Raw genomic sequence first — 24,602 nt, 5'->3', positions numbered from 1 at the left:
TGATCTCCTCACCGTAGAGATCATCCTCACCAAATATCAGCCCATTCCAAAACCTCTAACCCATGTTTTGAAAAATATTTTGCCAAAAAATGTTTGTCAAAATGTTTGTTGCTGAACGGGACCCATATATATATATATGGTAGCATTCGACAAACAATAAGGGGACAACGTTGAGAGACAAAATTTATCCTATATGATTTAAAAGTTTCGGATTGAGTTGTTTATTTTTATTACATATGGTCTCTATGATGAGGAGATTATCTTCACAAAAAATTAGTCCACTCTGAAATTTTTAACCTATCAAAAATGATTTACAAATTAAAAAATTGACAATCCACAATTTTAAACCACTTTATTACTTTTGATGGAGTTAGAAGTTTTAGATTAGGCTGTTTTTTTTTATTGTTGTTGTGAGGAGGAACTCCTCATCATAGAGATCATCCTCACAAAAAATCAGTCAAATTCGAAACTTTTAAGTCATATATGATAAATTTTGTCTCCAAACATTGTCCCTCTAAGATTGTTGAACAGAACCCTCTATTTGTATATTTGCCAAACTCTAAGGTTTGGTACATTTTTATATGGATTTTGTTAATGTGTGCCTAGGGCACACCTTAAAGTGCAATAACTACACTTTTTTTAAAAAAAATGCCTTCAAAAAATTATGTTTTACGAAATAAAGTGCATTTAGTACAAACTCTAACAAGACCCTTTTAAATTCAATTTCCAACGCGTCAGGACATGTTTAAGAGTGGTAGTAGCTGACAAATTAACGACATTGTCCGAGGTGTCAATTAAATTGCGGAGCTCAATGACAAGTGTTTGAAAAAATTTCAAACTTTCACAATCCCGCCAAATTTAAGGTCACATTAGTCTTTTCACATAACTATTTTCCAATAAAACAAGGGTGTTCTGGTAAAATACCATTAGGGTTATAATCCTAATTAAACCCTAATTTTTCAAAAAACAAATGGTAGTTTTTCTAATCGTACTTCGATATCATCTAAACCGTTGGTTTTCACCATCCAACGACATCGAACCACCCAATAGAAAAAGGGGGGAAAGAAACTTAGCCGTCCGATCTCACTGTGTCATCCTTCACCCATCTATATAACCATTTTTAGGGTTTAGTTTTTTCCGCCATTTTTCATCCTCAATCGAGCTCCATTTCTCACAGATCGATCTTGGGAATCTCTCCAGAAGTTCAAGATCTCTCTTCTCAGGACCGGTAAATCTTCGATCTTTCCTTTGTTTGCTTGAACTTTGAAATCCGCTGTTATTGTTACTTAGTAGGTCTAATAAATCCCCAATTTTTCTAATTTTTTTTAAGGGTTTTGTTCGTATTAGTTGAATTACTTCGATTTCTGAAAATCTCTGTTTTATTTTAAAGAAAATAAGAGAAATGCTCCATCGATCTCCATTTCTCACAGATCGATCTTTCGAATCTGTCCAAGAGTTCAAGATCTCTCTTCTCATTGCCAGTAAATCACCGATCTTTCCTTTGTTTGCTTGAAATCTGCTTTTACTGTTACTTAGTAGCCCTAAATTTCCCAAAATTTCCATTTTTTTTTTTTTTTGGATTTTGTTCGTATTTGTTGAATTATTTTGATTTCTCTTCTAATTTTGGAACATCTGTGTTTGATTTCGTAGAAAATGAGAGAAATCCTTCATGTTCAAGGTGGACAGTGTGGGAATCAGATCGGATCGAAGTTCTGGGAGGTTGTTTGTGAGGAACATGGGATCGATCCAACTGGAAAATATATTGGAACCTCAGATCTGCAATTGGAGCGTGTTAATGTCTACTACAATGAGGCTTCTTGTGGAAGATTTGTTCCTCGTGCCGTGCTCATGGATCTGGAGCCTGGAACCATGGACAGTGTGAGAACTGGCCCTTATGGCCAGATCTTTCGTCCTGATAACTTTGTTTTTGGACAATCTGGTGCTGGAAACAACTGGGCTAAGGGCCATTACACTGAGGGAGCCGAACTCATTGATTCGGTTCTTGATGTGGTTCGGAAAGAGGCAGAGAATTGTGATTGTCTCCAAGGTATAATATTTCAAATATGTGTTTAATTTTGATGTTTTTTTTTTTTTTTTTTCAATGTCTCTCTGGTATGAGTTTTGTTCAATCTATCTTTAAGGTAATAGTTCAATATGTGCTTTATTTGACCTATAAAAAAATATGTGCTTTATTTGGTGTTTTATCTCGTTTTTTGTCCAATCTGTCTCTTTGGCATGTGTTTTCAGTCAAATTTCCCTATTTATTTTCCAAATCTTATCAATTTGATATCATGGTTTTATTTTCCAATTCTTATCAACTAAAAACCCTATAATTCAGCTTGGCGAGATAAGTTGTTTAGGTTGGTTTATAACCATTTATTAACCTATTTTTATATGGGGAAATTATTATAAAAAGCCAAATAAATAAAATATTTATTAAAAAAAAAACCCAAATTTGTGGAAATTGGATGTGGGAACTTCGTTCGGCCCTTAAAGGGCTGAAACTATCTCTCTCCTCCATTTTATCTTTTCTCTCTTCCAATGTTAAGAAAACCATTTAAAAAATAATTAAAAATGGGAGAGAGAAAATTTTGGCCCTTATCTTCTCTCTCCTATTTTCTCTCTCCTCCACATACATTAAATTCAAAATAATTTGAATATTTAAAAAAAATAAAAGAGGAGAGAGAAAATTCGGCCCTTAAATTTTCTCTTTCCTCTTTCCCACATTGGTTTTCTCTCCTTCATCAAATTTTTTCCACCGACAGAACATCTCTTTTGTCTTCTTCTGCTAAGGTAACTCATACTTCAGGTTAATTACTTAATATTTTAATATTCATCTAAGATCATATTAAGTTCTTGATCATGACCGTGACCATGATTGTGATCTTAAATGATGATTTTAAGATCTTAGATGAATATTAAAAGATTAAGTAATTAACCTGAAGTATGAGTTACCTTAGCAGAAGAAGAAGACGAAGGAGATGTCCTGTTGGTGGAAAAATTGATGAAGGCTACCACGGCCTCCTTGTATTTTGTTCTTCCACTTTTCAATATATTATACTTTTCAAAAAAAAAAAAAAAAAATTGATGAAGGAGGTGTTCTGTGTCGGTGGGAAAAAATTGAAGAAGGAGAGAAAACCAATGTGGGAAAGAGGAAAGAGAAAATTTCGATCCTTAAAGGGTCGATTTTTCTCTCTCCTATTTTTAATTAATTTTTAAATGGTTTTTTTAAAGTAGGAAGAGAGAGATAGTTTCAGTCCTTAAGGGCTGAAATTCTCATTTTTTTAAATATAAATATTCGAGATAGAAGAAAGAGAAAGGTTCGGCCCTTTAAGGGCTGAACGAGGTTCCCACATCCAATTTCCACAAATTTGGGTTTTTTTAATAAATATTTTATTTATTTGATTTTTTTAAATAATTTCCCCTTTTTATATTATCCATTGGTATCTGGTAAAACCACAAATGCAGGGGTATAATCGGTGATTTGACAGCATAAGCAATAGATATTTATATAATAGAATAAGGTGGATTCATGGGTTTAAAGCTCTTTTTGATGTCTTGTCTTGTTCATGAATGAGACCATGTTGTCTTGGATGAGGCCTCTCGGACGAGATTTGAAACCATGGGTGAATTAGAAGGTACTCTACAATATTTATATTTCACTAAGATAATAAATTATTAGAAGGTAATTGTTTTTAGTTGGCTTGGCCGAATTTTATGATAAAAAGTAAAAGCAACAACCTAGGAAGTTGGAAAATGGCATATAATTTTCCTTGTGTGTTTACAATTGATTCAATGAATATTTATCGAGGTTTATGACTTTCATTACATGTTTTACATCTCAACAAAAGGAAAGGACAGATTTGAATCTATATTATTTACATAAATTTAATGGATAGCTTGGCTGGATCTGTTTTGGTGGTGATCTTTTCCTTGAATTCTGATTGCACATATTCATTCTGATCATGTATATCTTCAGCCCAAGATTTGTTTGAGTGTGTAGTAAGAATCTCCCTTGAATGTGTGCAAATCTCTTCCTCGTTCCTTGGCATATCTTCAACAAAAGATTTGCTTGAGTGTAGAGCACAAACACCCTTTGGCTATATGTTGATTTGTTCCTGGATCCTTGGTTTATCTTCAAGACTTCAACACAAGATTGGTTTGAGTATGGAGCACAAACACCTCTTGGCCGTATGTTGATTTGATTCTGGATTCTTGGTATATTTTCCACATTTTATTTGCCTTGTCAATATTTTAAATATGACGTGTCAATGTGAAGGAAGATTTGCATTGAATATCCTGCTTGTTTGTGAACACTACAACATGATGGCTCAGGCTAGTCCATGGTTTTAAAACTCAATATTCTACTTCATCTCATCCCAAAAGGTTCCAAGTTGACTTGTTCGAGTCATCCTGTCTTGGATTAGATAAACCATTTTAACTTTGTTTATAATTAAAAAATTATACACATTTTCAAATAATTATGGTTTTTTTATTTAACAAGGTGGATTATCAAATGCTTAGTCACTTAAAGATATTTTTTATTTCGATAATTAAATTTAAATTATAAAATTAGGTATTTTAAATAAAAAAATACAAAAACCTGGTTGACCGAGCCAAGTTTTATTGACTTGTCAATTATTTTTGAAATATCAGATGAGTCATCTTGGTCTTGGACGATTTTTCAAACCATGATTTGAGATTGGCTTATAATTTGGTACTTTATGTTTTTCTAATTATGAATTTTTATGCAGGTTTTCAAGTTTGTCACTCACTTGGTGGAGGAACCGGTTCTGGGATGGGGACTTTGCTGATCTCCAAGATCAGGGAAGAATATCCGGACCGGATGTTGCTCACATTCTCAGTGTTTCCTTCACCAAAGGTTTCGGATACAGTGGTTGAGCCTTATAATGCGACTCTCTCTGTTCATCAGTTAGTGGAAAATGCCGATGAGTGCATGGTGTTGGATAATGAAGCCTTGTACGATATTTGTTTCAGGACTCTCAAGCTCACTACTCCTAGCTGTAAGTATACCAGCCAGCAAAGATCTTGTTCTACTATGCTATGCATGTTGTTTGTTTTAGATTTCATATTGCTTTTTGTGAACTAGAAGTTGGAACTAATTGTTTGTGAGTAGATACCTATACTACTTATGAATGTATATCTAAATTATTTTTCATTTTAATTTGATTTTTTTTATAAATGGTCTACACCATGAAAAAGGGTGTTTGCCTATTTGGTTTATTTTGAAGGAGAATGATTTCTTGTGTCCAGCTCTATTGAAATTCAATATCCCTCACCCTTTTGGAGGTAGTAGATCTACAATGCGGAATTCAGTCTTATTGGTGATTTATTGATGTTTCTTTTGAGGATTTTCAAAGTGAGCTTCATGAAGATGTAAATTGGTGGGTTTTGTTTGAAGTACATGAAGAACTAAAATCTTGAAAACTAAGACTGGTTTTTGGTATATAGATCCACCAAGGGGTGCAAAACATTCATGGTGCCAGTGAGGCCAGAAAGAGTGTGTCCTTGCACAATCTGGGAGATGGGGTTAACTACATATCAGATCATTATTGAATTATTGGGGCTGTGATCGACTTTCTGGTTCATCACAGTGCACATTGTATGTTGCATCCATGGTTTCAGATACTTGAGAGCTTCTTTGGATCACTGAAGCATTATTGATTGAATCTGAAGATGTGAACATTCAGCCGTAATCTATCTACCCCACCTATGCAACTTGCCCAAGCATGAGAAACTGACTTGATCTGCTGTGCCCAGTATGGCTCCAATCCTTGGAACCAAAGCATGAGAAACCATATGTTAACCATTTATTAATACATGAATAAATTTAAACCAAGGGAAATGATTGGATTTGATACCAGATAATCCAGGTTGCATACTTGGTCCCTTTTATTTGATGATATTACGTTATATTTTAAATTGAGAGTGACTGAGGAATAGTTGGGTAGGCACATATTATGATAATCAATTTATGTTTATTTTATATTTCTTCCCACGAAATTCCTCATCCTGAATAAGAAGATCTACTCTGTTATTTCTAAATGCTTTGTCGGCTCTTTTTATATATTTATTGAGAATGTTTTGTCTCAACTACACAGGTTGGCAGCGTGAAACCCAATGACCGGGTCTCTTGCCAAACATTGTACAGTTTTTAATTTCTTAACCGACTAAGATATTTCATAAAATCAATCCATCTCATATTGCTTTCTATCCGTATTTACTAATTAATTTGTACCATTGTTAACCCTTGTTTCAGTCGGTGATTTGAACCATCTGATATCCGCAACTATGAGTGGTGTTACATGCTGCCTACGTTTCCCTGGGCAGCTCAACTCCGATCTCCGTAAGCTTGCAGTGAACTTAATCCCCTTCCCACGTCTCCACTTCTTCATGGTAGGATTTGCTCCTCTAACCTCACGCGGCTCACAGCAGTACCGGGCTCTGACAGTCCCCGAGTTGACTCAGCAAATGTGGGATGCAAAGAACATGATGTGTGCCGCAGACCCACGACACGGCCGCTATCTCACTGCCTCAGCCATGTTCAGGGGTAAGATGAGCACCAAAGAAGTAGATGAACAAATGATTAACGTACAAAACAAGAACTCATCCTACTTTGTAGAATGGATTCCAAACAACGTGAAGTCAAGTGTTTGTGATATCCCACCGAGGGGGTTATCAATGGCGTCAACCTTCATTGGGAACTCAACTTCCATTCAGGAGATGTTTAGGAGAGTGAGTGAACAGTTCACGGCCATGTTTAGGAGAAAGGCTTTCTTGCATTGGTACACAGGTGAAGGGATGGACGAGATGGAGTTTACAGAGGCAGAGAGCAACATGAACGATCTTGTATCTGAGTATCAGCAGTATCAGGATGCTACTGCTGATGAGGAAGGAGATTACGAGGATGAAGAGGAAGAGGAATATGTTGAAAGTTAGGTAGGTACCATTTAGAGAATTTTTAGTTTTAAAGTAGTACAAACTAGTGGTAGATATTGGAGGGGAATATGTTGAAAGTTGTTTGGTTCTGCATTTCTATTTGTTGTCCAAATCCTTGTGACTTGATATGATGCATCCATGTTAGCTAAGCTGTATGGTCTGTTGCTTTTGGTTATAAATGTGAGTGATTGATTTAGCTCTTCTAGTCTCAAATTCTATGTTTCATTGCAACTATTATTTTTCCAATGTTATACTCAACTACAAAGACGGGGTTTGGGAATAAGTTATCTTAACTTTACAAAATTGGGTGGGTTGTGTCGTACAGAATATGCCAAACTTAAGGTCTTTAATCAATTGCATTATTATTATTATTTAGGTTAGTTTTATAAAGTTATCTAACTTTACAAAATTGTCAAGTTACTTTGTTGTAATCAGCTTTATGTACCCACATTTCTCTTATAAATCCATTTCACTTTTTGCTTGGATTTTTATAAACATCAGTTGTAGACGACGTAATATGGAGTGCAACTCTATGAATGACACCCATATAGTGGAAAAGGCTATTACAAATGGATGGTCCAGAGATACAAAAGAGATGTTACGATTACAACGAAGGTATCTAATATTTTGTAAACTCTAATCATTGACTTGATCGTTAGAGAATCTTCTAAATGGTGAACCACTCTAATAATTGAAGTGCAAGACGATTAAGGAAAAATGGAGATTGAACAAGAGAGAAAAAGAACCCACATCCGTTAATTTGAAAATGAAAAAGAAAGCTTCTTGTTCTCTGAGAAGGGAATCTCAAGCTGAGAGAAAATGGAAGCTAAGAGAGGGTTTTTATATTTGAGACTTGAGAGAAAGATAGGAGGAGGAGAAATAATGGCCAAGGGGGGGACAGGTACGTGGAAGGTTTGTCGGTCAATCCAACACCTACCCATCAAATTTATATGTAGATAAGAACATCTCCAAAAGGCTTCATTCACGGAAATTCTCCATTCTAAGATTGGTCTAAAAATTAAGACTGAGATGAGAGGAAAAATAAAACTTCGGTCAAATGGTTTTTACATGAGAAATGCTAAGAAAGTACATCATTCTTTTTCATTTTCAAATTAAGGGATGTGGGTTGGGTTGATTTTGGGTTGATCCATTGACAGTCCAGAGAGAGAGAGAGAGAGAGATGGGGTTCATGTTTGTGTTTGTTATGCATAAGCGAGCTTAGGTCAGGTTCCTAGACGTCCCTTAAGAAAATGGGCCTGGCCCACTATTTTTATGGGACAGATCTACTGACTCACGGAGAACACGTGATCCTGACCACTTAAATATGATACCAATGGTTATGATTTATATGTATCTCAAAAGAGTCGTGATTTTCTGACACCCCTTGATGTGGCATGGGCAAGAACCTTAGAGTTTTTCACCTTGGGATACACAATTGTACACCTCCATAAATATGTGCAATTGTGTATCCCGAAGAAAAGAATCTATGATTCTAGGACATGCCACGACAGGGGGCATATGAGGGCGTGTGTCAGAGGGGGTGTTAAAAAATCATTATTCATCTCAACAACATGCATCTCGGAGATACTTATCTCAAGGTTAAATCTCAACCACTAGATTTTGAGTTTAAACAGTTGGGATCATGTGTTTTCTCCTTGAGTTGTCTTGTCTTGACCCTACATATATATGGGGAACGTTCGGAAGCCCTAAAGAGAGTTAAACATTTTTCAAAATATTGGTTAGAAGTTTTAGAATAGGCTGATTCTTTGTGAGGATGATCTCTATGATGAGGAGATCATTCTCACAAAAAATCAGCCCATTCTGAAACTTCTAACCCAGTTTACAAATTAAAGATTCGTGGACCATCAATTATTTGTAAACTACTTTTGATGGGGTTGGAAGTTTCATAATGGGCTGATTTTTATGAGGATGATCTTTATGATGAAGAGATCATCCTTACAATGTATCTTCAAAATGAGACCTCTTTTTGAATATAATAGCGATTCGTGAGGGCAATCTATAGTTTGCTAAGTGTGTCAACAAAATGATGGGAGAACAAACAGCTAGAGCTACGAAGAATTCTGGAACAAAGATCTCCTTCTCCAACTGAGCCCCCTAGTACCACAGGGGCAACTAAAGGTGGAGTAGCTTCTAAACCATGGGCAAACTTGTTCAACTCGACAGCTTTGGCTAAGAGCCTTACCAAAATCTCCTATTTCGAGCCCACCAAAGATGGTAAAGATGTTCTTATCGATTTCCCTGAGGATATGCTTGAAGAAGGTATCATGAAGTGGCATAACTGTTTAGTATGATATTTTTTCAATGCTAAACTCTCCTTTCAGTTGGAGAAAAATGTGGTGAACACTTTGTGGAAAGTATTGGATCGTTGAAGGTCTTTTTTTTATGATGATAACATATTGTTCTTTTTCAAATTTGGCGAAGAAGATTAACTCAATGATATGCTTGAGAGATGCCCTTGGTATTCTTTTATGATGATAGCATATTGTTCTTTTTCAGATTTGGTGAAGAAGATTAGCTCACAGATATGCTTGAGAGATGCCTTTGGTTCATGGGAGGGAAACTCAAGGTAGTTAAAAGATGAGACCCATTGGTGGAATTTGAAAAGAGGGAAGCTTCATCCACCTCCTTATGGATTAAGCTTTTCAACTTTCCTAAGCACTTCTGGACTCCTAGAGGGCTTGGCTATGTAGCAAGTGGAGTAGGAAAACCATTATACATGGACAATGAAATTGATGAGGGAAGTAGACTCTTGTTTGCTAGAGTTTGTGTAGAGGTCACAATAACTTCAAAAATTCCCAGGGTACTTAAAGTTATAGTTAACAAAGATGGTCGTGTGGAGTATGATAGGTTTAAAGGGAAATAATCATGCAATTATCCAAACTGTACACGTGTCCAAACCGGTTAAGTGGTACCATGAGCAAATCAACGTAAGTAATGCTGCCCAATAGAAGAATAGGGCAAGGTAGAAAGTACTTGGCCTAGTTAGAAGGGCAGCACAACACTAAATCAAACCTGATCTACCAAGCAGGGCAGGTTTGGTCAAAGAGTATCCTTATCTTAATTCGCGCACATCAAGCCTTGAGATCTCGGAAGAGATCTCCCCAAGATAACAACCCTAATACAAAAAGATCCCAATTCCGTTTAAGATCTTGGTCATCAAGAGATTCTCTGGGATTACCTCCCGAAAGAAGGGGAAACCCTAATTCAGAGGGGGGATCCATAAATAGAGAAGTTGTCACAGGCATATGGAACTTTTTGGTTGATTGAGAGTCTAACCAGTAATTGAAAGCACCCTCGATCCACGGGGTGCGTGGATCCGCTTTTGACCTTTGAGGTTTGAGAGTCGCCACCTAGTTATTGCGGTCTAGGAACCGATCATTGACTCTAAGAAAAAGATAACTAATCTACGAAAGAATATACTGAGTCTGGGGATCACATTACGGGGTTGGAAGGTGTTAGGCACCAACCTCGCCCGGCAAACGCCGGTCTCTACTAATTCCCAAATAAACTACATTGCTAAAAATACCTAAATAAAAATAAATAAATAAATAAATAAATTACCTTCACGAACGCAACAGTTTTGTTCCCTCAGATCTGGTAGAATCGCTTCCTGTGCAACATTCCTCGCTTCGTTCTATCATCAGATTCATTTTGGATCTCCAAAATGATGTACTTTCTTCTTAGATATGAATTTTCTGATTTTTTTTCTGGATTTCTAGGTGTTTTTGAAGAATTTTTAGGTGTTTTTTGAGCTAAAGTTGGGGTATGGATGTTAGATAAGGAGTTGAGACTTCAAAATTAAGGTTTATGGGAGACTAGGGAAGTTTTTTGACCTACTTTTTCTAGGGTTTATTTTTTGATACGAAAATAGGGTGTAGAGACTCCTATTTATAAAGTTTTTTTTTATAAGAATTAGGGTTTGATTATGTTTCTTTTAGGGTTTTAATTTGGGTTTTGACTTTAATCTTATGAGATTGACTTAGTCTTTAGGGTTTTAATTTAGGGTTTTGACTTTAGTCTTATGAGATTGACTTGATTAGACTAGGGTTTTAATTAGGATTTTGACTTAAGTCTTATGAGATTGACTTGGTCTTAGGGTTTGACTTAAGTCTTACTTGATTGACTTGATTTTAAGATTTGATTTAAGTCTTACTTGATTGACTTTAATTTTAATTAGAATTTCACTTTACATTAATTAATATTTTAATTATTAATTTTAAAAATTTTAATTATTAAAATTATAAAATTATCGTTTTACCCTTGGAGAGGATTTTTCGGGTTTTAAGTCATTTTTTAATGTTCCAGGATATTTTGGAATTGATTTTTCGTAAAGAATTCAATGGAAATGTTGGTTTACTTATGAATTTTTGTGCGAAATAATCATGAACTCTATGAGGGGTATTTTCGTAATTTTATCAAATTTTGTGAAAATTGATGAAATGATTTATTTGGTTTCAATGTGTTATTTTATGTGTTCGAAATGATTTTCCTACGTGTGATGTGGGCTCTAGGGTTGTTTTGATGTTAGGGGTATTTTGATAATTTGATCATTTTTCAGTGATTTTTATCGTAAAACTTCTTTTTATCTGCAAGATGATGATTTCTATGTTTTTGGGGTTATATTTTTCTAGCGTAGTGTGATTTCTACAGTTTTGTTAGTTTGAGATACCTCATCCGAATTTCTGAAACACATCTAGCAATAAAATATAGTATTGGAATGAACATCCATCATTGGGAACCATTGCAATCGGATTGACAAGTTGATTAATCAGGCGAATGCAAAACTGGAGTGTCTACAGTAATATCCATTATTCTTTTGTAACTCTAACTTGAATAACGAAGAGTTTTTGGTAGGTACCATACCGGCGCTAGCAAAGAGGTGGAAGGAGGAATTTTGAATTAGTAATGTAGAGTCCATTAGAGCCATCAACAAGAATCTAATCCCACAATATGTATCCTCCAAGATACAACACTTGCCTTACCTTTGATCATTCAGATTCCAAATGCCCTCATCCTAGGGTTTCTAAGTCTGCTGAACCTAACAACTGCACTTAGGGAGAGTCCATTGTGGACAAGGACAATGTCGAGACCATTGACAACTCTTGAAAGAAAGTTAGCTACCAGATGAAACACCACAACCATGTTGTTGGTGTTTCTATCAGGGAAGCAACCAAAGCAAATGACTCAATTGATAACAATAACAAGATTGATCCCATAGATGCTGATTAAGATTTTGAAGATGAGATTATGGAATAGAACTCTGGTGTAGAGGAAGGTGAGTGCTTTGAGCTCCATGTTCTTAAGATTGTTGATAAGGGTACCAATGGCTTTCCCAGTCCAAAATCTCATTCTAAATCCCATTCAGGCAGCTCTACTAGACGTGGGGGCTACTTTGGTCTTCCTAAAAAGAGGAAGATGAAAAATAAATACAGTCACTCTACCAACAGATTACAGGTACTTGGTGACCCTATCTCAAATGGTAATAGTGAGAGCATGCATTCTTTCGCTCTACCAGATAGTCAACAAGGAAAGGTTAACCCAAAGACTACCATTGCCAAGTTGGGCTAACAACTCAAAATCAAGCGCTGACATCAATTTTTAGACACTGGGATTGACTCCCAAGTTAGAGTAGAACGGGATGGTGCTACAAAAAATCATTATGATTCCAATGCAGAAGTTGCCATTGGGGGGAAGGGGGTTCCTGATCCTTGCCTCCTGGAATGTTAGGGGTCTTAACGACCCTTCTCATCTTTTATAATTTCAATTTTTTTTGTTCAATAATAACTTAATCTTTCAATATTCACTAAAATACTCATTGTATCAATGGATATTTTGACCCATATTTTGATTACGAGAAAGAATTAGACATTCTTTATATAATATATATTATTAGTCATTTGTTCATGAATCATGATAAGAATTCTATTTGTATGACTGTGGATAGAGAAAAAAAAAAGATTTTTCAAGGTGGAGGATTGACAACTATGACATGGATACTAATGGAAGGATATGGGTTTGTTGGGACCCTTTTGTCGTGAACATACTCCTTGTTAGCAAGTCTGATAGGAGAATCCACATCCTCGTCAATTTTAAGGAAAGCAAGGACTTTTTGTAATCTGTGATCTATGGAGATAGCCGAAGAATTGATAGGAGAAGGTTGTGGGAAAAAAATGAATGAGGCCTCTAAAGGCATGAGAATGCCTTGGATTATTTCTCGGGATTTCAATTGTGTCTAGAATCAATCAGAGAAAGTGGGAGGGAGGAAAATCAACCTTATTGCTTCCATGGAATTCTCTTATTGTCTTTCCAACTGTTGCCTTATGAATATCAAAGCTTTTAGGGCTATTTATACTTGGAACAATAAACATGAATCAAGTAGGATATGGTTCAAGCTTGATAGAGTGTGACAAATGCAAAGTAGGTAGACAACTTCAATAAAAATGAAGGCATTTTCCTACCTAGTGGCCTCTTTGACCACAACCTTTACGTTGTTAAAACCTCGAGAGTCTTGGTTGGTCGTAAGAAGCCCTTCAAGTTATTCAACGATTGAGTTGAAGATATGTAGTTCTTGAAGGTCGTGAAAGAAGTTTGGGATGTTAGAATTCAAGGGAACCTTATCTACAAATTCACCATCAAGCTCAAAGTTGTTAAAGAGAGATTGGAAGCTTGGTCTAAAGCCAAGTATGCATACATAGACAACACTCAACAAAAAGCTTGTAACAAGCTAGCAATAGTTCAAGTTACCTCACAAGCTAACACTCATCTAGCTTATCTAGCTCTAGAAGAAAGAAGATTGTTGAAAGCCTATACTCATGTATTTAGAGTCCATGAATTTGAAACTCAGCAAAAATCAAGAGTCAGTTGGTTTATGCTTGGGGATCGCAACAATGCCTTCTTTCATCAATCTTTGAAGGCAAAGAAAGCCAAGAATAAAATCTTTACCATTGCAGGAGCTGATGGTCGCATTATTTCAAAGGATGCTGACATAGAAATGGCTAATGTGGATCACTTCAAATCTTACATGGGTGCCCCTAATATGAATTCTAGCCAGAGACCTTAGGAGAGTCCACAGTTCTCTAGCTCACTTGATAGTGTTGATCAAGTCTTCCTTATTACCGAAGTAGATTGTAGACACCCTACTTTTGCTTAGATCGAGCCTGAGAACACCAAAAACTTTTTGAGGAAGGGCTTGACCCAAAATAAATTTTCAAAGGGTTAAAAAAAATCCCATTTTCGAGCAACCAAGATTTGATGACTAATTTTTAAGATTTTTAAGCCTGGCCAGGGTTACCCATGACCAGAAGGTTTTTTAAGCTTGACTAAGGGTAACCCATAGCTAGAAGGTTTTTTTAAGCCTAGCTATGGGTAAACCACGGCCAGGGCATTCTTTTTAGCCTGGCTATGGGTAACCTACGACCAAGCATAATTTTTGCTTGGTCCAAGGGTAACCCACGACCAGACGTAAAATTTGCTCTGTCATTGATTCACCCAAGGCCAATTCTGTTGGGTAGTTGTTCTAACCCATGTGCACTCAAAATTTATTAGGGCTAATTACCCATTAACCCTTCATTTAATTGTATTTTTTCTAAAGAAATCTTGTAATTTTTAATTACCCAAATAATTTTGCATCTTGTTTTTTAAATTAACTAAACAAGGACTTTAGTCTTGTTTGGTCCCCACTTAAAGTCAATTACCCCATTAACCTGGGTTTGTTGTGACTTATCAAAGTTAAATCCCCCTTTTACGATTTTCTATATCTTGCATAATCCAAAGAGCTTTCATGGCATTCAATGTAATTTGACCAATTTTCAAAGGTTATGACTACTTTTTCCTAGGGGTGCAACTTAGTCTGATTCAAACTGAGAATCAAACCAGATCTATAGCTTTGGGGTGGTTTGGAACAAGTTGCGGTTCAATCCTGGATTACGAAAATAGAGAATCGATCAATTTGGTTTAGTTCTTGGATCAAGCTTGTATATAACTGAACCAAATCGAGAATCACCCTTAAGCAATAAATAAATATATATGTAAATAATAATTATTATGAATTATTTTAGGAGTTAGGACATGAATTAATATTTTTTGTGGATAAACTAATGACTTTTTATGGATAGATTAGTAATTGTTGTATGAAATTTTATGTTTATTATATATTACTTTTTCATTAAAAAATATTACTAACAATTTATATAATATTGGCAATCCATAGAACCAAATCGACTTTAATTCGGTTTGGATTAGTTTGGTTCCAATGGAATTTGGTTCGGTTCTGGTTCTTATTTAGTGAAACCGACCTATGTCAGTTCAATTCCAATTTGACCTTAAACCGAATTAAACAAAATCAAGTTGCACCCTTAGTTTGTCCTCCCTAGAGAATTCTCTAGAATTTATGCCTAATGATCAACCTATCTTTAATTTGTTAGAGATTCTTTCAAGAGAAATAATCAAAGAAGTCAAAAACCTATTATCTAATTACATGCTATTTGGATTGGTTCCTTTAAATTTGACTCAAGGTCAAGGTCTTAGGACAATTCTAACCTTCATCAAGAATTCTCTAGAACTTTTGTATGTTTACCATCATACCCATTGCTGATTAAGATTGGTGAGATCCAACTAAAGGATAAAGACCATCAAGTCTAAGGAGAAGAGATGTAATTTGGATTTGTTCTAGAGGTTTTGTTGAAAATATTGGGAATCCTAGGTTTTAGGATCAGTTTATCCCCTATGATTTTCCAAAATCCTATAAATAGGATCGTTTTCTAAGGCAAAAAGGGAAAGCGCTTAAGTGATCTATATTCAACCTTTAGAGCCAACAAAAATAGTTCAAAGATGGGACAAAATCTTATGCATGTAGTCTTGATTTCTATATGGCGTGATTTAAATCATGAACCTCATCAAATGATCAAATCAATCAACAAAGTCTTCTTAAGAAGTACATAACCCTCAAAAAGAGCTTTGGGATCTAAGGAAGTGAAATCCATATGGATTCCCACCAAAATCCTAGGTTCATAAAAATTTCCTGTAAACAACATTTCTGTTTTAGTTTGCTCATTAGTTTAATTTCTTAGTTTTTTAAAACTAAACTATAGTTTTTTTGCTTCTTACTTTTTCTTATAATTTTCCTTACTTTCAAAATAACAAAAAGTTTCTAATCTTTACCTATGGTCATTTACTGGTAACCATCTTAGGAAGGGAGAGACAATGTGCCTAACACCTTCCTTGTCCCTCAACTGAATCTTCTTACCTTAGATTTCTAGGAAGATCATTTTTCCTTATTTTTTGGATATGTGAGTCACTACAAGTTAACAAAACAAAATTTTAGAAAACCTTTTATAGTATCCATTCACACTTTAATTGAATGGTGGCAACTCCTATACCCATGTAGATGAGTTCAAAACTTTTCAAAAGGTTTTGAAGCTAGCATATCTACATAGATGATTGTAAGATTCGTCATGCCTTGTTCAATATGGATGGCTTTAAAGTCCTAAGTCTAGATGGTTTCAATGTTTGTTTCCACCAGAAAGCCAGGGACATAATCAGATTTGACTTGATCAAGGCTATTAGGAGCTTCTTCCGAAGTGGCAACTTGCTACAGGAAACTAATGCCACCATTATATACTTAATTCCTAAAATTGATTTGCCTAAAACTTTATATGATTTTAGACATATTTCATTTTGTAATTTGTTATATAAGATTATTTATAAAATTCTTACTAATAGGATCAGCCAAGTGACACATAAGTTGGTTGGCCTGAACCAATCTGCTTTTATAAAAGGGAGGAACATGGTTATGTAGACACCCCATTTTTGCATCCGCCTGATTAATCAACTCGTCTACCCGATTGCAATGATTCCCAATGATGGATGTGTATTCCATTGCTTTATTTTGTTACCAGATGTGTTTCAGAAATCCAGATGAGGTATCTCAAACTAACAAAACCTTAGAAACCACGCTACGCTAGGTAAATACGACCCCAGAAACATAGAAATCATCATCTTGCAAACCAAAAAGAAGCTTCACGATAAAAATCACTAAAAACTATCAAATTACCAAAATGCCCCTAATCTCAAAACAACCCTAGAGCCTACGTTACGCTTAGGAAAACTCATTCAAACACATAAAACAACAAATCGAAATCAAATAAATCATTTCGTCAATTTTCACAGAATTCGACAAAATTACGAAAATGCCCCTCATAAAGTTCACGACCATTTCACACAAAAAATTTCATAAATAACACAAAATAATATTTCCATTGAATTCCTTACGAAAAATCGATTCTAAAACATCTTAGAACATTAAAAACCGACTTAAAACGTGAAAAGTCCTCTCCGGGGGCAAAACGGTAATTTCACAATTTTCATGATAAAAAATTCTGAAATTAATAAATAAAACATTAAATAATTAAATTTAAACATTAATGAAATTAATTTAAAAATTTGAACCTAAAAAATCGATCAATCGGACTCTCAGGCAAAATTGTTGAGGGTTCGTGGGATATTTCTTTAAGGACCCCTCCATTTGGGGGTCCAAAGAATTAAAAAAATAATGGAGGGGCCTTCTCCAAAAATTTAAAGTAAATCAAGCAAGACTGAAGTCAAGGTATTAAAGTCAATCAAGTGAAACTAAAGTCAAAATTAAAGTCAATTAAGCAAGACTAAAGTCAAGATATTGAAAGTCAATCAATTAAGACTAAAGTCAAAACATTAAAAGTCAATCAAATAAGATCAAAAGTCATAATAGAGATCTAATTAAATAATAACTCTATCTAATAGAGTTCTAACTTATAAACAATTCTACCTAAAACAATTTGAATTAAAACACAATTCTACCTAAAACAATTCTAATTAAAACACAATTCTACCTAAAACAAGTCAAATTAAAACACAACTCTAATTAAAAGATCTCTAATTAAACACTAACTCTATCCAAATCAACCCCTAAAAACATCTATAAATAGAGGTGCTCACACCCTATTTTCGTATCAACTCATAAACCCTAAGAGAAGTAGGTCTAGAAGCTCCCCTAGCCCCCCATAAACCCTAGTTTTGGAGCCCCAACTCCTTAGCTAACATCCCTCCTTCAATTTTAGTCTAGAAAACACCCAAAAGCCTTCTAAAAACACTCCCAAATCCTCAACGAACTTGAAGAGTTTAGATTCAAAAACAAGGAGATACCTTGCCTCGGAGATCCGAAGTCAAATCTGGAAACAGAACGAAGCAAGGGAGCACGGTACAAGGAGCTCTTTTTGTCAGATCTGAGGGAATAAAGTCCTTGTATCGGAAAGGTATTTTTTTTTATTTATTTTTATCTAGGTTTTAGCAATGTAATTTACTTGGGAATTTAGTAGAGACCGGCTTTGGCCGGGCGGGATTGGTGCCTAACACCTTCCAATCCCGTAACATGATCCCCGAATTCAGTTTTCTTGGTTTTAGATTAGTTTTTATCCGTTTAGAGTCATTGATCGGTTCCTAGACCGTAATAACTAGGTGGCGACTCCCAAACCTCAAGGGTCAAAAGCGGATCCGCGCACCCCGCGGATCGAGGGCGCTTTCAGTTAACAACAAGCTCCTCGCCCATGAGCTGGTCAGGAATTACTATAGAAAGAAGACGATTGTTAGTTATTAAGATGGACTTGAAGAGAGTTTATGATACTGTTAATTAGATATCAATCGGATATTCTCTTGCAGCCTTCAAATTTCCTTAGATCTTTATTACTTGGGTAATAAAGTGCATTTCGAGTGTTTCCTATATTATCTCTTTCAATGGGTCTTTTGTGGGTTGGTTTGAAGGGAAGAGATGTCAAAGACAAGGGGACCCCTTGTCTCCTTATCTGTTTGTCCTCATTATGGAATTGTTAAATGTTCTATTCAAGAAAAAAAGTCAAGAATAAACAATTCGACTTCAGTCCTATATGCAAGAAATTAGGGATCACTCACCTTTACTTCGTAAATGACCTCCTCTTATTCTTTAAGGGCAATAAGAAAAGTGTAGAAACTGTGCATTCGATCCTCAATGATTTTAGTACTTTTACTAGCTTGGAGGTCAATTCTGAAAAGAGTCCGACCTTCTTTGCTGGGGTTAATAAAAGCTTGGAGGATGATGTGGCATTTATTTTGTGTCAAAAAAGGGATTCTTCTTATTAAATACTTGGGGCTCCCCCTCTTCTCTACTAGGAATTTTTTAGGAATTACCAATCTCTAATTGAAAGATATCCTTAAAAATCAATAATTGAAAAGGTAGATTCATCTCCTATGTGAGAGCACTCTTGATCTGTAGGATGTGTAGATCCATTTTTGATTTTTGAGGTTTGAGAGTCGCCACCTAGTTTGTACGGTCTAGGAACCGAGCATTGACACTAAATAGATAAAAATAATTAATCTACAAATAAAAAGAAACTATGGTTGGGGGATCACGTTACGGGGTTGGAAGGTGTTAGGCACCAACCCCGCCTAGCAAACACCGGTCTCTACTATTTTCCAAAAATGATTACATTTCTAAAAGACCTAAAACCAATAAATAAAAAAATAAGAAATATACCTAGATGATCACAACAATTTGTTCCCACAGAGCTGTTGGAGAGATTCTTTACTTTGTTTTCGTTCCTGGATCTGCTTCTGATATCCAAATTGAGGTATCTAGATCTGAATATTTTCTGTGTTTTTTTTGAAGCGTTTCTAGATATTTTTGAAAGGTTTCTGGGTTTTGTGAGTAAAAACTAGGATTTGGATGATAGGTAAGGAGTTAGGACTTCAAAATTAGGGTTTGGAGAAGGTTAGAGATACTTTTTGACTTATTTTTTCTTGAGTTTATTTTGACTTACAAAATTAGGTTATGGATGCTTCTATTTATAGATTTTTTTGGAAGAATTAGGATTTAATTAGATTTCTTTTAGATAAGGTGAATAAGGATTTTATTAGGGCTTTGACTTAAGTCTTATTTGATTGACTAGGTTTCTTTAGATTAGGGTTTTAATTCTTACGTACAATGAAAGAATATATTTTTGATTTTTGAAGAACCCCCCTAAATTATATTTTAATTCTTTAGGCCCTCAGAGAAAGGGGTCTTTTAATAAATATCAGGGACTCCACTTAAATAAGTGGACAACCATCAACAATTTTGCCTGAGAGCTCGATTAATTGATTTAAATTTTTTTAATTTTAATTAGGATTGTAATTTACGTTAATTAATATTTTAATTATTAATTTTGAAAATTGTTAAAATTAAAAAAAATACAGTTTTGTCCCCGAAGAGGATTTTTGCATTGAAAAGTTATTTTTTGATGTTTTGGCATCAATTTTTCGTAAGAAATTCGATGAGATTATCTATTTGTGTCACTTATGAATTGTTTTGCTTGAAATGATTGTCAACCTTTATGAGGGGTATTTTCGTAATTTTATTGAATTTGATGAAAATTGACGAAATGGTTTATTTGATTTGATTTTATTGTTTTATGTGTTTGAATGTGTTTTCCTAAGCGTGATGTGGGATCTAAGGATGTTTTGATGTTAGGGTTATTTTGATAATTTGATCATTTTTTAGTGATTTTTATCGTAAAACTTCTTTTTATCTGAAAAATAATAATTTTTCAAGCATAGCGTGGTTTCTACAGTTTTGTTAGTTTGAGATACCTCATCCAAATTTCTGAAACATATCTAGTAACAAAATAGAACATTGAAATATTCATCCATCATTGGAAACCGTCGCAATCGGGTTGAAGAGTTGATTAATCAAGTGAGTGTAAAAATGGAGTGTTTACAGATGCCCCTCTTTGGCAAAGGGTTGAAGCAAACTAGGTAAATCTATTTTTGTAAATAGTGCGATATCCAAATGCCAAAGCTAGTGATAGTTCATTTTGCAGCCTGATTTAGTAATTCGTCGAGGCGTTTAGATCCTTAAGGGTAAAACTCTCCCTGAACTAAAAAATTGTCAGGTCCTCGAGTTTTGAAAAATTCTCTTTGACTATTAGAACAAATGTGTAAGTGTGTGCACTAGTGTAATGATGAATTTGAAATAGTGCACCTATACTTTGCGCATTTAAGAAAAAATTGGGTAAGTTGACTAAGAAAAACATGAAATCTAGGAAAAACCGAGGAAAAATTTGAGTTTAAACAAAGAAAAACTCCAGAAAAATTTGAATAAGATTTGAGAAAAATCTGAGCAAAAATTGAATGTCCTACTCTATCTGCCCTAGGTAAAAGAATAATGAACTTATTTTCCTAGGAGTCTTACTCTACTTGCTCGGGGTGAAAGACCAATGAACTTATTTTTCTAGGAGTCCTACTCTACCTGCTTGGGGTGAAAGAGTAATGAACTAATTTTCTAGGAATCCTGCTCTACCTGTTCGGGATGAAATAGTAATGAACTAATTTTCTTTGGGAGTCCTACTCTACCTACTTGGGGTGAAGGAGTAATGAACTAATTTTCTAGGAGTCCTACTCTACCTGCTCGGGGTGAAAGAGCAATGAACTATTTTTTTGGGAGTCCTACTCTATTTGCTTGGGATGAAAGAGTAATGAACTAATTTTCTGGGAATCCTACTCTACCTGGCTTGGGTGAAAGAGTAATAAACAATTTTTTTTAGAGTCCTACTCTACCTATTCGGGGTAAAAGAGTAATGAATTAATTTTTTTGAGAGTCCTACTCTACCTGCTCAGGGTGAAAGAGTAATGAACAAATTTTTTGGGGAGTCCTACTTTACTTGCTCGGGGTGAAAGAGTAATGAACTAATTTTTTAGGGAATCCTACTCTACCTGCTCGGGGTGAAAGAGTAATGAACAAATTTTTTTGAGAGTCCTACTCTACCTATTTGGGGTGAAAGAGTAATGAACTAATTTTTTGAGGAGTCTTACTTGTAGACATGAGAATGTTCATTTTGAACCTCTATGTTATGTTGTTTGGAGTCGTCACCATTCTTTTTTGAAAATGGGTGTTAATGGACACCCAAATCGATTATTTTGAAAATCATTTTTCATAGCATTGTAGTGACTCTCATTCATGGAAAATGTATGGTTGTAGATACCCTATTTTTGCATCCGCCTGATTAATCAACTCGTCAACCCGATCGTAATGATTCCCAATGATGGATGTGTATTCCAATGTTTTATTTTGTTACCAGAAATGTTTCAGAAATCCAGATGAGGTATCTCGAACTACAAAACATTAGAAACCACGCTACGCTAGGAAAATACGATCTTAGAAACATAGAAATCATCATCTTGCAAATAAAAAGAAGCTTCACGATAAAAATCACTAAAAATTGATTAAATTACCAAAATACCCCTAACATCAAAACAACCCTAAAGCCTACATTACGCTTACGAAAACTCTTTCGTACACATAAAACAACAAATCGAAATCAAATAAATCATTTCGCCAATTTTAACATAATTTGACAAAATTATGAAAATGCCCCTCATAACGGTCATGAACATTTCACACAAAAAATTTCATAAATGACACAAGCTAATATTTCCATTGAATTCCTTACAAAAAATCGATTCTAAAACATCATAGAACATTAAAAACTGACTTAAAACGTGAAAAGTCCTCTCCGGGGGCAAAACGGTAATTTCACAATTTTCATAATTAAAAAATTCAAAATTAAAAAAATAAAACATTAAATAATTAAATTGAAACATTAATGAAATAAATTTAAAAATTTGAATTAAAAAAATCGATCAATCGGGCTTTTGAGTAAAATTGTTGAGTGTTCGTGAGATATTTCTTTAAGGACCCCTCCATTTGGGGGTCCAAAGAATTAAAGATATAATAGAGGGGGGTTCTCCAAAAATTAAAGCCAATCAAGCAAGATTAAAGTAAAGGTATTAAAGTCAATCAAGTGAGACTAAAGTCAAAATTAAAGTCAATTAAGCAAGACTAAAGTCAAGATATTAAAAGTCAATCAATTAAGACTAAAGTCAAAATATTAAAAGTCAATCAAATAAGACCAAAAATCATAATAGAATTCTAATTAAATAATAACTCTATTTAATAGAGTTCTAACTAAAAAATAATTCTACCTAAAACAATTCTAATTAAAACACAATTCTACCTAAAACAAGTCTAACTAAAACACAACTCTAATTAAAAGAACTCTAATTAAATACTAACTCTATCCAAATCAACCCTTAAAAAATTCTATATATAGAGGTGCTCACACCCTATTTTCGTATCAAATCATAAACCCTAAGAGAAGTAGGTCTAAAAGTCCCCCTAGCCTCCCATAAACCCTAGTTTTGAAGCCCCAACTCTTTACCTAACATCCTTCCTTCGATTTTAGCCTAAAAAAAACATCTAAAAGCCTTCCAAAAAATCCTAAAATCCACAACCAACTTGAAGAATTCAGATCCAAGAACGAAGAGATACCTTGCCTCGGAGATCGAAAATCAAATCCGGAGACAGAAAGAAGCAAGGGAGTATGGTACAAGAAATAACTTTTGTCGGATCTGAGGGAACAAAGTCTTTGCTATCGAAAATGTATAAATTTTTATTCTTTTTATTTATTTATTTATTATTATCTAGGTTTTTAGTAATGTAATTTATTTGGAAAGTTAGTAAAGACCGGCTTTGGCCGGGCGGGGTTGGTGCCTAACACCTTCCAACCCCATAACATGATCCCCGAATTCAGTTTTTTCTGTTTTAGATTAGTCCTTTATCTATTTAGAGTCATTGATCGGTTCCTAGATCGTAATAACTAGGTGGCGACTGAAAGCACCCTCGATCTGCGGGGAGTGCGGATCTGCTTTTGACCCTTGAGGTTTGGGAGTCGCCACCTAGTTGTTAAGGTCTAGGAACCAAACTGACTCTAAAAAAGACTAACTAATCTACGAAAGAGAAAAAAAGTCCGGAGATCACGTTACGGGGTTGGAAGGTGTTAAGCACCAACCCCACCTGGCCAAAGCCGGTCTCTACTAACTTCCCAAATATATCACATTGCTAAAACCCTAGATAAAAATAAAAATAAAAAATTTCATACCTTTCCGATAGCAAGAATTTTATTCCCTCAGATATGACAAAAATAGCTCCTTGTACCGTACTCCCTTGCTTCGTTTTATTTTTGGATTTGATTTCGGATCTCCGAGGCAAGGTATCTCGTTATTTTTGGATCTGAACTCTTCAAGTTTGTTGCGGATTTTAGGATGCTTTTGGAAGGCTTTTAGGCATTTCTTATGCTAAAATCGAAGGGGGGATGTTAGGTAAGGAGTTGGAGCTCCAAAACTAGGGTTTATGGGAGGCTAGGGGAGCTTCTAGACCTACTTCTCTTAGGGTTTATGATTTTATACGAAAATAAGGTGTGAGCACCTCTATTTATAGATGTTTTTAGGGGTTGATTTTGATAGAGTTAGTATTCAATTAGAGTTCTTTTAATTAGAGTTGTGTTTTAGTTAGACTTGTTTTAGGTAGAATTGTGTTTTAATTAGAATTGTTTTAGGTAGAATTATTTTTAAGTTAGAACTCTATTAGATTGAGTTATTATTTAATTAGAACTCTATTATGACTTTTGGTCTTATTTGATTGACTTTTAATGTTTTGACTTTAGTCTTAATTGATTGACTTTTAATATCTTGACTTCATTCTTGCTTAATTGACTTTAATTTTAACTTCAGTTTCACTTGAT

At 34.8% G+C, this 24,602-nt stretch overlaps 1 protein-coding gene across 1 annotated transcript; it reads left to right on the top strand.

The window, feature by feature from the left end:
- The first annotated feature begins 1,069 nt into the window (after nucleotides 1-1,069).
- On the top strand, nucleotides 1,070-7,156 carry LOC147384342 (tubulin beta-1 chain). Its single transcript, XM_086425692.1, has 4 exons — nucleotides 1,070-1,228; nucleotides 1,651-2,047; nucleotides 4,755-5,024; nucleotides 6,281-7,156. Exons 2-4 carry the CDS (start codon nucleotides 1,654-1,656, stop codon nucleotides 6,958-6,960), a joined length of 1,344 nt encoding a protein of 447 aa, XP_086281818.1. The 5' UTR covers nucleotides 1,070-1,228; nucleotides 1,651-1,653; the 3' UTR covers nucleotides 6,961-7,156.
- Nucleotides 7,157-24,602: the final 17,446 nt, after the last annotated feature.

The sequence above is a fragment of the Akebia trifoliata genome, chromosome 15, assembly GCF_017979445.1.
Source record: "Akebia trifoliata isolate Shusen 1 chromosome 15, ASM1797944v1, whole genome shotgun sequence".
NCBI classification, from domain to species: Eukaryota; Viridiplantae; Streptophyta; class Magnoliopsida; order Ranunculales; family Lardizabalaceae; genus Akebia; species Akebia trifoliata.
This window is presented reverse-complemented; position numbering and strand designations above follow the sequence as displayed.

What these genes read in the sequence shown, in the direction of transcription:
- LOC147384342 (XM_086425692.1), top strand. Translation starts at nt 1,654, where the DNA reads ATGAGAGAAATCCTTCATGTTCAAGGTGGACAGTGTGGGAATCAGATC. An exon ending in GAATTGTGATTGTCTCCAAG is followed by an intron (nt 2,048 to 4,754) that starts GTATAATATTTC and finishes ATTTTTATGCAG; the next exon opens with GTTTTCAAGTTTGTCACTCA. An exon ending in CAAGCTCACTACTCCTAGCT is followed by an intron (nt 5,025 to 6,280) that starts GTAAGTATACCA and finishes CCCTTGTTTCAG; the next exon opens with TCGGTGATTTGAACCATCTG.